Source organism: Colletotrichum phormii (genome assembly GCF_030913505.1).
Source record: "Colletotrichum phormii strain CBS 102054 chromosome Unknown BDP81scaffold_4, whole genome shotgun sequence".
Classification (NCBI taxonomy): Eukaryota; Fungi; Ascomycota; class Sordariomycetes; order Glomerellales; family Glomerellaceae; genus Colletotrichum; species Colletotrichum phormii.
In genome coordinates this window covers 1,817,798-1,830,459 of record NW_026851446.1, presented here as the reverse complement: position 1 = coordinate 1,830,459, position 12,662 = coordinate 1,817,798, and the positions used below count along the sequence as shown (strand labels likewise).

Genomic DNA, 12,662 nt, shown 5'->3' with positions numbered 1-12,662 from the left:
ACAGAGCTTAATTCATTCTTCGCAAGAACTGGTATTGATCATTTGAGCTTCTCGAGGCAAGTGCGATATACCTACAATGCCGTAAAACTTTTCCCTGATTCGTCCGAAACGCCTTTCCTGGACCCATAACGCCAGCCGTCCCCCTCGCAAGGAGGGATAGTCTTATGAAGCAATACCCGAAGGATGGAGAACACTGTCATCATTTCTTGAGGAATACGCTCTGTACCGTCTGCTCGACAGTCGGCAGCAGATTGTAGAGTAAGTTTGGATCCCGCAGCGCGATGACGATGTCATCCGGCAGCCGGCCCTCCATGAACAGCGACTTTGCGGAGTTGTCAGTTAGCATTTTTCAATATCGTGTAGCAGAAACACATGGCAGTAATTCTCAAACGAATTAAGGGGCAACGAAGAGAGGGACTTAAACTCACCCGCTTGACGCTGTCAAAGCTATCCTCCTTGGCCGTGTACTCCCGAATAACCTCGTCCGTCTCGAAATCGACGTACACCCTCGTGTCCCGGATCCGCACAATCACGTTGTCGAGCCGCATAAAGAGCCTGCACAGCAGCAGCATGCGCTTCTCGTGCACGCGGACTTTTACGCTGACAATGGAGATGCCGTTGTCGTCGAGCTCGCTCTCGAAGAGCACCACGTCGTCAAAGAAGAGGATCGGATCGCGGCGCTTGAGGAGTTCGAGGGGGATCATCCTCGTCGTCGTCTCCTCGAGCTGATTTTTGTTCTTCCCCGCCTCTCCTTGCTGCGCACCCGCGGAGCCCGCGCTACCCGTAGGCTCCTCCAGTGTCCCCCGGTACTCGGTCGAGTACGACCAGTCATACGGCTTCACGACCTCCTTGATGCCCGCGCTCGTCTTCTCGCGCGAGGACGACCAGTCGCGCGCGTAGGCGACCTGCAGCATCTTCTTGTCCGTCTTGTCGACGGCGTCAAGCGCGTCGTAGGCGTTGAAGGCGATGGACCAGCCCGTGGGCACGTGGGACACGGAGACGAGGTTGTCGCCAAAGATCATTTCGGGGACGGGGATGCCGAGGGAGGCTGTCATGTCGTCGATGGGCCCGGCTTTGGAGATGGGGAGCTTGCGGGAGGCGACGCGGAAGTTGCGCTGGGTGTGGGTTGTTGTTGCGGCGGCGAGGGCGGAGGGGGTTGGGAAGGGTTCGTTTGGGTTGGTTATGTGGTTCATCTTGGGCGAATTTCTTTCCTGTCTTCTTAGTTTTGGTTGTGTCGAATTGGGTGGGATTTGAAAAGGGTGCGCGCAGGGGGGCTTTCGTGACGAGGATGGGTGATGAGGTTCGCGAGAGGTCGAGGTTGAGGTTTGGAGGTGGTGCAGCTCGGATCGGAGGTAAGGTCTGCTGGCTTGCAGTTGGAGCTCTCGTTCAGTTGGGGGAGGGGGAGAGGTGGTGATGGTGGGGTTGGCGGGGAACACCAAAGAGTCTCGGGGCCCTGATCCCTGCTTGTCTCGGTGAGGGGTGACGGCAAAGGGACTGGACGTCACTTGGTGTAACTCACCGACTTACACTGAGACCGCTCGAGTATAAATTGACATGTCCAAAAAGACAAAAGATTTCACGCCCCCGGTGCTGAATTGGGGGCTACATCTCTTGGTGCTCATGCTGGGATTAGAACTCGGGTACTCGCTAAGCCTGTCGTCGAGTAGGCTGGTTGGTGTAGAAATTGATTGTTGACCATTAACCATTCCACCACCACGCCCCAGTTTGACCTGACCCTCGACCTAGAGGGCGCCTGCTGGGCTGGCGACCGGAATGGAGTTGAGGGGATATATGAGGCCTTCTTAAATCAGATGAAAGCCGGGTACGTACCTATCTCTGGTTATGCGCGACCTTAGTAGGTTGGGAGCTTTGGCAAAGCTGGACCACTTGTACCCTGAACCCTTCCTGTAGTCAACACCCAGGGATACCACCTCAAGGTAACGTCCGTACTAAGTACATTATGGAGTCGTTAGAAGTGTAAGGCAAAGAGTAACGAATGACACCTTCTCTGTTTTAACTAAATGCCCCGTTGACCCGAGATACGGCAATGAATACGAAGTCCAACATGGTGAGATGACTTGGGTCTAAGGAAGAATCTATGGTCGAAACTATTTTTGCACTCCGAGTGGTGACTTGACTTCCGGCCCCGAAGTCACAGGATGTATTACTAAGAAGTAGAAGGTCGTCTACGGCCTCGGCATGGTGCATCTTTCCATCTTTACCTGCCCTGTGCAACCCCCCTTCCCCCATAAGGTAGGTATGGGTCTTTCCGATAGGTCACCAGAGTGGCATATCAAGATGCCTTCCCAGGTCCCCAGTCTAACTTGTTCTTCTTAATTTATAACCACGACCAATACTACATTGACCCCAGCAACTTCACCGAAAATCGATAACCCAAGAACTTTCAGAAATCACCGTGTCTGTAATTGCCGCCGATACTATATAGACTTAAGCAACCTGACCGAAATTCAGTAGCCAGAGGGCTTTCGAACATGACCTACTTACAAAAGCAACATTGGTGTCAACCCACGGCTCCGGACCGACAGCGATTCAACAGCCACAAGCCATGGCGCAGCGCTGCTCCAACCACATCGGTTGCTACTACAGCAGCAACTCGAAGCGTCACTACCAAGGCAAAGGTATTCGACAACCGCGTCTCTCCTTTGGAATTGTTCAGCAAAGACGTCGCACAGTTAGGGCCTAGCGTCAGGATCCTCGCTAGGTGCGACAGATGTGGACAAGTCCTCCTAGTTCCGGTACCACAAGAATGGCTTCGAAAACTGGAAAAAAACAAATCCCGATTCCCTCTACCTTCAGGCCATCCCCCACGATCCTGCGAGGAGTTCTTAAGGGACATGCATTTCCGTATATCCCTATAGATTTGCCCAGGTAGCGGGGACGGCAGCTGCCTCGCCAAGCGAACTCACGACAAAGAGACCTGATTGGAAACCAAGGCGTTGCCGGAAACATCATACGAAGTGAACCAGGAATGGCTTCAACTTGGCCTTCCATCGGCTGTGGGATTCCTGGCGGCTTTAGGCTGGCAAGAAAAACTCCAATCCGCAGTGGCTAGGACTTCCAAAAACGATCCTCGTTCCATGTTAAGCAACACCTGGATCATCTACCTCCACTGGCGATGTGCCTGGAATTTCTTCTCTCTGCGCAAAGGGGGTGTGAGGCACGAGAGCGCAAAGCTTGAGAGAATGTGGGGTCAAGTCGATGTGGACATGATGCTCTTGGAGTACGGCATGCTCGAAAAGGCAGATCTAGAGGCCCTGTACTGTACAAGTTATTCAACCCTCGCGGATTTGATATCTTGTGGCTGGCTCTACGCGTTAGCAGTACTCAATATGTTCTTTGGGATCAGACGCGATATCCGAAAAGATCAGTTTAACCCGCTCAAGATGGCTGTCCAGCGGGCTGATACGGCCATGGGGAAATACCTCTCGGCCTGCGTCAATATGACCGACTCGGAGCGGGACTTTCGACGACACGCTGCTTTTACCGCGTACCGCCACGTCGAGGAGCACTTAAACTATCACGCTAGTGCTCCGCAACTGAGAGAGCTCTACGAGCTGCGACAGTGGCCATCTTTGCCCTCGGCCGAGCCGTTGGAGGTATTCTTGACCGAATAGAAAGAACAAGAGCGGACTATGGTGACTAGAGCTTCGGGGTATGTCGTCGTCACATCTGCTCAAGGCCGGCCTTTCAAACACAACACAACTCAATCTAGTCAGGTTGAGAACCACGTGCACGGTGTGAAACATGACTGAAAGAAGCGAGTCAATCGAGAAGACACGGTCTAGCCAACACAGATCTTGGGAAATGTGACCATGTCAGACCAAGCTGACAGCGGCTAGCAAAGTTGAGGCAGTCGTCTAGGAAGTGGGAAGTGGGGGAGATCTGAAAGAGCGGGGCGGGTCGCTGCCCTGGCGCCGGCGCCGTCGTTTCCCTGGCAACCATCATCACCCCCGTTGTTTAGCTTCCCACACCTAGTCCTCCATCCTTACCCGAGAACCTTTCTTAATAACCTGACAGCCAACTCCAGGTTCCTTGATTCAAAAAACCATCCAGTGCACTTTTTTAACTAACAGGGAACATTCAACTTGCTACATCTCCATCCACCATCACATAGCAAGATGGCGGCTCGGACGCTGGAATCGCGCTTTGAGCGCATGTCGGTGAACGACGAGAATGAGCCTGTCGACGGCGGCAAGCTCTACTCCAAGACTCAGGTTGGTCCCATCGACACACATATACTCGCCGTGTGATATCATAGCTGACGGTCGCTCCGTAGACTTTGGTGAAGACATCACAGCTTTCCCAGAGCTCGAGCAGACCGAACCTCATCAAGGTTGCCCTCCAATCGCAGAGCACCAACGCCGTCGCCTCGGTAACCCTGCCATCACAAAACGCACAACGACAGGCCAAGAACCCGGCATCGCCCGCCAGAAAACCCCTGCCGTCCAGCTCCTCGAGAACGTCCGACGAGGTCGTCGAGATCGAGCGCAAGTCCGGCGTCTCCATCGTCCTCGAGCCCTCGATGCCCAAGGTTTTCCATCTCGGCATGTTTGAGATTGGCCGGCCCCTGGGCAAGGGCAAGTTCGGTCGCGTGTACCTCGCAAGGGAGCGCACGAGCGGCTTCATCTGCGCCCTCAAGGTCCTGCACAAGAACGAACTCCAACAGGGCCGCGTCGAGAAGCAGGTCCGCCGCGAGATCGAGATCCAGAGCAATCTGCGCCACCCCAACATCCTCCAGCTGTACGGCCACTTCCACGACAGCAAGCGCGTCTTCCTCATCCTCGAGTTCGCCGGCAAGGGCGAGCTGTACAAGCACCTGCGCAAGGAGAGCAGGTTCCCCGAATGGAAGTCGGCGCAGTACATTGCCCAGATGGCCTCGGCGCTGCGCTACCTGCACCGCAAGCACGTCATCCACCGTGACATCAAGCCCGAGAACATCCTCATGGGCATCCATGGCGAGATCAAGATTTCCGATTTCGGCTGGAGCGTCCACGCCCCCAACAACCGTCGCAACACCATGTGCGGTACCCTGGACTACCTCCCCCCGGAAATGATCAAGCCCGGTAGCTCGGATAACTACTACAACGAGAAGGTTGATCTCTGGAGTTTGGGTGTTTTGACGTACGAGTTCCTTGTCGGCGAGGCACCGTTCGAGGATACGCCCGTGATGACGCAGCGGAGGATAGCTCGGGCTGACATGACGGTTCCGTCCTTTGTCAGTCCCGAGGCCAAGGACCTGATCAAGAAGGTGAGGCAGCATCGATCCATATTCATGATCCACAAAAACAAATGCTCACATTGTCTCTAGTTGCTTGTTCTCGACCCCGAGAAGAGAATACCCCTGGAGCAGGTCCAAACCCACCCGTGGATCGTCAAGCACTGTGTGAAGGGCGAGAGAGCCGCCAACCGTGAGAAGAGCTCCTAAATAATGACCCTTATGATTCATGCATACATACCATCAAGGCATAACGGCCCTTGTAGGATTAACGGCGTTTTCTTCTTCTTTGCGGTATTCAGGCGGGCTCTGATCTACAGCTTGGGGTTTATCGGAGTGAGGAAGGTGTTTCCAATTGCATGTACGGGAGTTGGTGTCTTAATGTCCGTCGTTTTCAGAGTATCAAGAAACCCAAAGAAGCATAGCCATCATCGAAACATTTTTTGCTATATTTGCCAGTGTGCCTTCCGTGAGAGAGGAAAGAAATAGTACATCAGTAAAGGGGGGGTATTGTTACACATGCTCGTTTGTGTACGAGCCCGAACCTGTCGTCGTCGTCGTCCATCACCTGTAGACCTCTTCAAAGGGCCGCGTGTCGTTGAAACAGGATTCCCAGACCTGGTTTACCACCTTGGTCGCCTGCACATCGTCCTTGCACCTGGGTCGGTTGAGGACGGACTGTATCGCGCGCTTCCGCACGCAGTCCTGGAACTGCTGAGACAGACTCCAGTTGCCTCTCGTGAAGGCCTCTCTCGTCCATCTGCACTCGCCACTGAGCATCGATGCTCGAATCTGCCGTCCCGTCAGTTCAGTCTCTCCCTTTCTCCCCGCCTGTGCCCAGGGTCAGCCAACGCCAGGACGTAATAAACCTTACCTCTGTACACGCCGCATGCTTCAAATCCAGATCCCCCATCCAATCCACCTTCCACCGCAGGTGATCCCACGCGTGCACCATCTCGTGCGAGAGCGTGTCCTCCAGGTGCTTCCGGTTCCTGACCTCGTTGGCGCAGATCATGATGCCGTGGGCGGGGCTGAAGCCGCCCGACTGGCGGTGGACCTCGCCGTCCTCGGTCAGACGGGCGGGGCACCGGCGACACTGGATGTTGGACGCGTCGAGGGTGCCGTTGAGGCCGGCGATCTTGTCGTTGAGGAAGAGCACGGTCGGAGAGTAGTCGAGGAGCCAGTCGCGGTACTTCTCGCAGCGCTTGCAGTCGCGCTCCTCGTTGGCGCGGTACCGGGCCTCGCGGTAGTGGAAGGCGCCCTCGGCTGTCATGCGTCCCGTGAGGACGTTAAAGTAGTTCATCCACCACTTTGTCTGCGGGTCGAAACCGGTGCGGGCGGGGTCGTTGGTGAGCTCGCGCGGCGGTTGTTTCTGCTGTTGTTGCGCGGGTGTTGATGATGTCGCCGGGGGACGGGTCGCTGTCGAGGGGGTTTCGGGGGCCAGTGCCGCCGCTTGTTTGTCGTCGAGGATCGTCATTTTGGGCGTCGTGTGATTGAGGGATCGATTGTGCTTCGAGCTTCGTCGCTGATTGTGGGCGTTTACAACCTTAGGATTGGGTGGTGGTTGGCCAAGGATGGAGGTCGTTGTTGGAAGATCGGGAATTTTTGGCCGTTATCGATAAGTCTGTCAATGTGAACGAACGGTACCTACGTGCTACCTTACCAGGTAATAGGTAGTACCTTACCTGAGGTACCTTGGCCACTCCATCATTTCATCATTCCTTGCGGAACAAGACAGCGAGCGCTACATTCCTGGAATACTACTTCCAGGGATTGCATTTCGTTGAAAAATGTTCTAGAAATTCTGAAGAAGACATCGACATAATGACTGAGGTGGCTACCTGGTCCTCTTGAAACGTAACTGCGGTGATTTGACTTGTCGCCGCTGGTAACAAACTGACAGAACGCAGATCTGCCTAGGGCGCGCCCTGTCCAGGTCTCCTCAGTATGCAATGCTACGTGGAAACGACATGAACAGCGATTCAGCTCTGTCGAGGGTCTTATTCAAGACACGATAGGAATTGAATAACACCGATGAGTCGCTGATGGGCAGGGATAATGGTAATAAGAGGACCAGGCCATCAAGACCGACGGTGAAGATGCCCGCCTGGTGCACAACGGGCCTCCGCCCCGGATTTTAGGGTCAGGATAACTGCCCAATCACAGTCCTCTTTTGCAGCCAAACTCCCGGGCGTTCTCCCGCCTTTCCTCTACACCGGACGATCCCGATGTCGGGCCAGTTTTTTTTTTTTTTTTTTTACACTTCCACGCCGGCTCAGTCATAGGTTCAGCAAGAGGAAAAAATGTACACACGACCGGCAAGTCAAAAGACACGACAAAGGGCGCGGTAAACCGACCAGGGGCCTTGCACACATCACCACATCAGAACCAGGCGGATCCTTTTTTTCGTCCCACATTTAACCTGGAAACTCGAAGCAACCGGGCTAACTCTGGCAATGGCGGAAGAGGGTGGTCCTACGTGTAAGAAAGGGATCCAGTTATTTTTTCACCCCTCCTACGTAATGCGCCTGGTGCCATTTGTTTGGGCGACTCTTTGCGTTGATCGTAGTCGTCCCGTTCTTGACACTACCTTATTTATACTTATTCGTCGATGTCGTTCTCTCATCTTCGGGACAGGGTCGGATGAGTTAAGTGAGATTTGTTTGACTGACTTGAGATACCATTATCTGCAGACATGAAGCACCGCGAGGGCCGGAAACCTCTGACTGTGGTGCTGAAGCTCGGTGAGTCTATCAAAGGTTCCCACTTACTGCTATGATTCATTCTAATTCGTTGAATAGGCACCAGCTCTATCGTGGACGAGAAGACACATCAGCCGTTGCTTTCCATCCTAAGTCTCATCGTTGAGACGGCTGTGAAGTTGAGAAAAGATGGCCATAGGGTGGTCATTGTCTCATCTGGCGCCATCGGCGTCGGTCTCCTTCGGATGGAAATGGACAGACGGCCAAAGCACTTGTCAACATTACAGGTAAATCTCATACTCACCACCCCTCGATCTCTGGGGTTGCTCACGCTGATTGATGCTCGTAGGCGTTAGCGGCTATCGGTCAATGTAGACTCATCAGCCTGTGGGACGATCTGTTTGGCCACTTCAGACAACCCGTCGCCCAAATTCTGCTCACCAGGAACGACATTGCAGACGTAGGTCAAACTGTGGAAATGGACAACCAAGTCGGGCGCTGACACAGAATTGCAGCGGACACGGTACCTCAATGCCCAAAACACGTTCAACGAGCTCCTCGACATGGGCGTCATCCCCATCGTCAACGAGAACGACACGCTAGCCGTCTCGGAAATCAAGTTTGGCGACAACGACACCCTCTCCGCCATCGCCGCGGGTATGGTCCACGCAGACATGCTGTTCCTCATGACGGACGTGGACTGCCTCTACGACAAGAACCCCAGAGCGCACCCCGACGCCCAGGCGATCGAGGTGGTTGAGGACATTTCAAGTATCCAAGCAGATGGTAAGCAAGCAGACAACCCTCCCCCCTTTACGTAGCAGAAAGGGGGGGGGGGTGGCCTCAGTCTCACCTAAGCTAACCCAACCTCTCAACACAAGTCTCAACAGCAGGCTCCGCCCTCGGCACCGGTGGCATGATGACCAAAATCGTCGCCGCAAGGCTAGCAACCCAAGCAGGCGTGACAACCGTCATAACCCGATCTTCCAACCCGGGCAACATCGTCAAGATCGTCCGCTACGTCCAAGCCCAGCAAAAGTACTCCTCCTCCTCTTCCTCCCCGCACCTCCACGCCGCCCCAGACGGCGAGGACCCCGATAACCACCACGACTCCCACGACCACGACCACACCGAAGACCCGCTCGCGCAGTCGACGGCCTCCCTCCACATAGACCAAGCCGTCGAGAAGCCCCCGCTACATACCCGCTTCCTCCCCTCCGCAGACCCCATCCGCGACCGCCACTTCTGGCTCATCCACGGCCTTAAGCCCAACGGCACGCTCTACATCGACGCCGGCGCCCACAGCGCCCTCCTCCGCAAAGCGGGTCTCCTCCCCGCGGGCGTTCTCGACGTCGAGGGCAACTTTGCGCAACAGGAGGCCGTCCGCCTCGTCGTCGTGGACCGCCTCCACGCGCCCAGCACCACCGGGAAGCTGTGGGGCGGCACGCCCGTCGAGGTCGGCCGCGCGCTCGTCAACTACGCCGCGCCGGAAATCATGCGCATCAGGGGCCACCAGAGCTCCGATATTGGTGGCCTGCTGGGGTACGCTGATAGCGAGTACGTGGCGGAGAGGCAGCACATTCGCATTTTTGACCGGGAGAGCCGGCCGGTGACGCCGAGCATTGAGAAGGTCAAGGAGCAGGTCGTCGAGGAGGTGATTTCGGGTATCACGGGGTATGAGCAGAAGACATAGACAAAGTAGTGTTCTTAGTAGACGCTCCGTTATGATCTACTTGTCTCTCTACAAGAGTTGTGTCATCAGTGACCACGTATCCTTATCCCACGCAACGCCCCAAAAACGCCATAACCGAAAAACCCGCTCCGATAATCAAAATGCTTTCAATCTTTGACGCTGTGTGGGACATCCCCACCGAGTAAGAAAACCTGGGTAAATCGGCCTTGCCTGATGAATATTCACATGCATCGTGCCAAGGACTATGTGATGAACACTTTCTTAAGCTTGTCCATGGGGTAGACCTCGCCGGTGCGCAAATCCTTGACCTGGTCTGGTGGCAACCCAGACTTCTTTGCGTAATCCTCGAGACGCTCCTTGCCATACGCCCGACTATTCGGCAACAGCAGCAGATCGTGCTCGACGTAACTCTTGGTGTGATGCGCGTAGGGAACATTGCGGGCAAGATCATTGAGCTCTGTTGAGCATATTGGACAAACAGACTGCGTGCCTGCTGTAGCCGAGGCATTCGTTGCTGTGTTGGCGTCGGCGGCGACGTGCGATGAGTTCAGGGAATGGCAGGCTGGGGTCTTGAGGGCCGAAAGCCCTGATGAGAGAGCGATGTGGAGGAGGGGGTATGAAGGCAGAGCCAACAGACTATTGTGGGTGCGGGTGAAGAGGTCGGCGAGGGTGTTCCAGCGATCTGGGCTGTAGAGGTCTGAGTACACGGCATTGGCAGCCGTCGGTGGATAAGCTAGTAAACCAAAGGCCTTGCGAAGCTCATCCGGATATGTCGCCTTGAAAGGAACAAGATATTTCTTCGCGTGGGCGATGGCCTCTAGGAGCTTTGGCTGGGATTGGGTACGGACGAGCTCGATATACTGCTGGAAGCGGAGCATGAATTCGAGATTACTCTGTTTACACAAGGTCAGTCAATTTGCCAAGCGAGGTTGGGTGTATAGCGAGACGCACATCCATCTTGCGAAGCTCCTTCTTGTTATCCTGGCACCAAGCCAGCGCCTCGACAACACTTCCTCCCCTGAGTGATTCTTGAATTCGACTCATCTGAACGAATGTCTCGACGTCAACCAAGTCATCCATGTTGCGCTCGGTGGTGAGTGCCTGGGCGCTTTCGTTGTAGCCATGACGAAGCAGGTAGTCGACGAGCAAGCGGTCGAGGCGGGCGCGGCTCCAGGCCTCGTATTTTACGTCGTCGACGGAGTGCATGCCGTAGAGATCGCCGAGATGGGAAATGCGGGCACCGGTTTGACGGGTCAGACGGGCCTCTTCCTCGGCGTGAGCAGTGAGCTTGCGCTTGACGCCGCGCATGCGGGCGATCATGCTATCGAGGTTACGGAGGACATCGTCAGGTGATGAGTTGCCCTTGACCGAGGCCGTCGCGGTCTCCTTGAGCAAGGTCTTGATGGCCGAAGAGTCCTTCTCGACGGTGAAGTGGGCTGATCGGAAGTTCTTTCGGAGGAGCTCGTACGGGAGGCGGAGGAGGGGTTGATCCTGTCAGTTGGAATGGAGGTTAGTGCTGTATCTGGATAGCTAGCTTCCTGTGACGCAGCGACGTACGAGGAGGAGATGGTCCTGATGCTTGATTGTAGCGTGCTCATGGTCGCCCATCTTGGCGACTTTCACGGACGTGTCAATGGACTACTGGACCTTCTTTGACGTCTTGTTTGTAGGAGAGAAGTTGAATGCTGATGTCGTTGGTATGGCTTGAAAAGCAACCCAAAAGGCGTTCGTCGAAGGCTCGTAGTTGGGAGGTCGGTGCATTGGTACGGCCGCTAGCAGCAGTTGACATTATACCGCCGAACGTGGCGGGGCCGGAATCTTTCCGTACCAGAGCTGCAGGTCTTTCGGGAAGCTGTCTTGTGATAATTACTACATAATTCTCCAGGTTGCTCCAGGTATTCTCAATATTCTAAGAAGCCAGATCACTTGGAAACAAGAAATAAGAAATATTCATCTGTCCTGCTGCCAAAATCGCAAGTTCTGAAAGGCCGACATTCTTGTCCCTATGTCCAATAGCTCATGCTCTGAACCCCCATCCATCAGTGACAGACCCGACGTGAAGTGCTGCTGTCCAGCACAGACCACACGTGTGGCTTGTGCCTGCTTATATAAGGGTTCCTTGAGTGGAGTGTGAGCTCCGTCCAGCCACAACCCCGCTCTCCAAGGCTCACCCCCAGCTCAGATATCACTTGCTGCGACCAGCATCCGTAAGCAGATACGATGTGAGAGCTTGGGGAGAGGTAGCACTGAAACGAGGCAGACGGTGGCTAGCAACGGTCGAGACTACTTCGGAGCCGGTGTATCTGCTGTGCTTCTCTTCAAACTGGAATGTCTCACATCCCATCAGTCAAGTGATTCAAGTTGGCAGCCCACGGGGGCATCAGGTGATTGACGAGGCTCGGCATTTCTCGACGTAGATTCAAAGAGTACCTAAGCCCAGATGCAGAGAAGGGCGTACGGACTGGGTAGCTAAGGCTAAGGAAGGAGGATAAGCCCACATCTTCAGACCGGTCGAGGCTACCCCTGCTGCAGTCTACCTTACTCGCAGTAGTCTTCCGGTCCATCGCTAACAAGAAGACGACGTGTCGAGCCGGCCAACAGTGAAGAAAGTCGATAACAAGCAACAACACATCTCTCAGGCTGGGGCGCTGTTGCGGCAGGTGCCCCTCTTCGGAATGCGGATTGGCTCGGGGCATTCGGGGAAGGAGGCACCCACTTGGAAGCGACTGCCAGTGGGTGTGGATTCCCAGCCTCTGATTGGCTTTCGGTCTTTCTTGCCTCAGGAGTCAGGCGCACAACCTCCCTCGCGCTCAAGCGTATTTATCTCCAGCCTCACCCACTTTGCACGTGTTCACCCTCTTCCTCTGCCGCGTGACCAGAGCTTCCCGCCGTCGCTCCCCCAGACCGACACGCCCAACTCAACCGGCCCCTTTCAAACCATCACCCTCTCGGAAAATAATAAGATAAACGCAAGCCTTCGCCCAGGCTACGGCAATCCCCAAGAATCGCGATTTTGGAAAAAATTCGACGC

At 54.9% G+C, this 12,662-nt stretch overlaps 6 protein-coding genes across 6 annotated transcripts; 3 read left to right on the top strand and 3 right to left on the bottom strand.

Moving 5' to 3' along the window:
- Nucleotides 1-199: 199 nt before the first annotated feature.
- On the bottom strand, nucleotides 200-1,193 carry BDP81DRAFT_391229 (TIP41-like family-domain-containing protein; the record flags this gene model as incomplete). The annotated part of the gene is made up of 2 exons (XM_060587524.1): nucleotides 200-322; nucleotides 429-1,193. The coding sequence occupies 2 exons, from the start codon at nucleotides 1,191-1,193 to the stop codon at nucleotides 200-202; spliced, it is 888 nt and encodes a 295-aa protein (XP_060449151.1).
- Nucleotides 1,194-2,794: 1,601 nt separating this feature from the next.
- BDP81DRAFT_420261 (uncharacterized protein) lies at nucleotides 2,795-3,717 on the top strand. Its single transcript, XM_060589831.1, has one exon. The coding sequence runs from the start codon at nucleotides 3,099-3,101 to the stop codon at nucleotides 3,633-3,635; it is 537 nt and encodes a 178-aa protein (XP_060449150.1). The 5' UTR covers nucleotides 2,795-3,098; the 3' UTR covers nucleotides 3,636-3,717.
- Nucleotides 3,718-4,139: 422 nt separating this feature from the next.
- BDP81DRAFT_446831 (kinase-like domain-containing protein) lies at nucleotides 4,140-5,446 on the top strand (the record flags this gene model as incomplete). The annotated part of the gene is made up of 3 exons (XM_060592108.1): nucleotides 4,140-4,235; nucleotides 4,298-5,269; nucleotides 5,330-5,446. 3 exons carry the CDS (start codon nucleotides 4,140-4,142, stop codon nucleotides 5,444-5,446), a joined length of 1,185 nt encoding a protein of 394 aa, XP_060449149.1.
- Nucleotides 5,447-5,800: 354 nt separating this feature from the next.
- BDP81DRAFT_458645 (peptidase M76 family protein) lies at nucleotides 5,801-6,713 on the bottom strand (the record flags this gene model as incomplete). The annotated part of the gene is made up of 2 exons (XM_060593441.1): nucleotides 5,801-6,028; nucleotides 6,111-6,713. The coding sequence occupies 2 exons, from the start codon at nucleotides 6,711-6,713 to the stop codon at nucleotides 5,801-5,803; spliced, it is 831 nt and encodes a 276-aa protein (XP_060449148.1).
- Nucleotides 6,714-7,478: 765 nt separating this feature from the next.
- Nucleotides 7,479-9,631, top strand: BDP81DRAFT_479173 (glutamate 5-kinase; the record flags this gene model as incomplete). Its single annotated transcript, XM_060594877.1, has 5 exons — nucleotides 7,479-7,980; nucleotides 8,038-8,225; nucleotides 8,288-8,398; nucleotides 8,454-8,724; nucleotides 8,820-9,631. The coding sequence occupies exons 1-5, from the start codon at nucleotides 7,932-7,934 to the stop codon at nucleotides 9,629-9,631; spliced, it is 1,431 nt and encodes a 476-aa protein (XP_060449147.1). The 5' UTR covers nucleotides 7,479-7,931.
- Nucleotides 9,632-9,873: 242 nt separating this feature from the next.
- Nucleotides 9,874-11,239, bottom strand: BDP81DRAFT_446828 (CTLH/CRA C-terminal to lish motif domain-containing protein; the record flags this gene model as incomplete). Its single annotated transcript, XM_060592107.1, has 3 exons — nucleotides 9,874-10,524; nucleotides 10,583-11,122; nucleotides 11,189-11,239. The coding sequence occupies 3 exons, from the start codon at nucleotides 11,237-11,239 to the stop codon at nucleotides 9,874-9,876; spliced, it is 1,242 nt and encodes a 413-aa protein (XP_060449146.1).
- Nucleotides 11,240-12,662: the final 1,423 nt, after the last annotated feature.

Excerpts from the sequence above, each read along its gene's own strand:
- BDP81DRAFT_420261 (XM_060589831.1), top strand. The coding sequence starts at position 3,099 with ATGTTAAGCAACACCTGGATCATCTACCTCCACTGGCGATGTGCCTGG.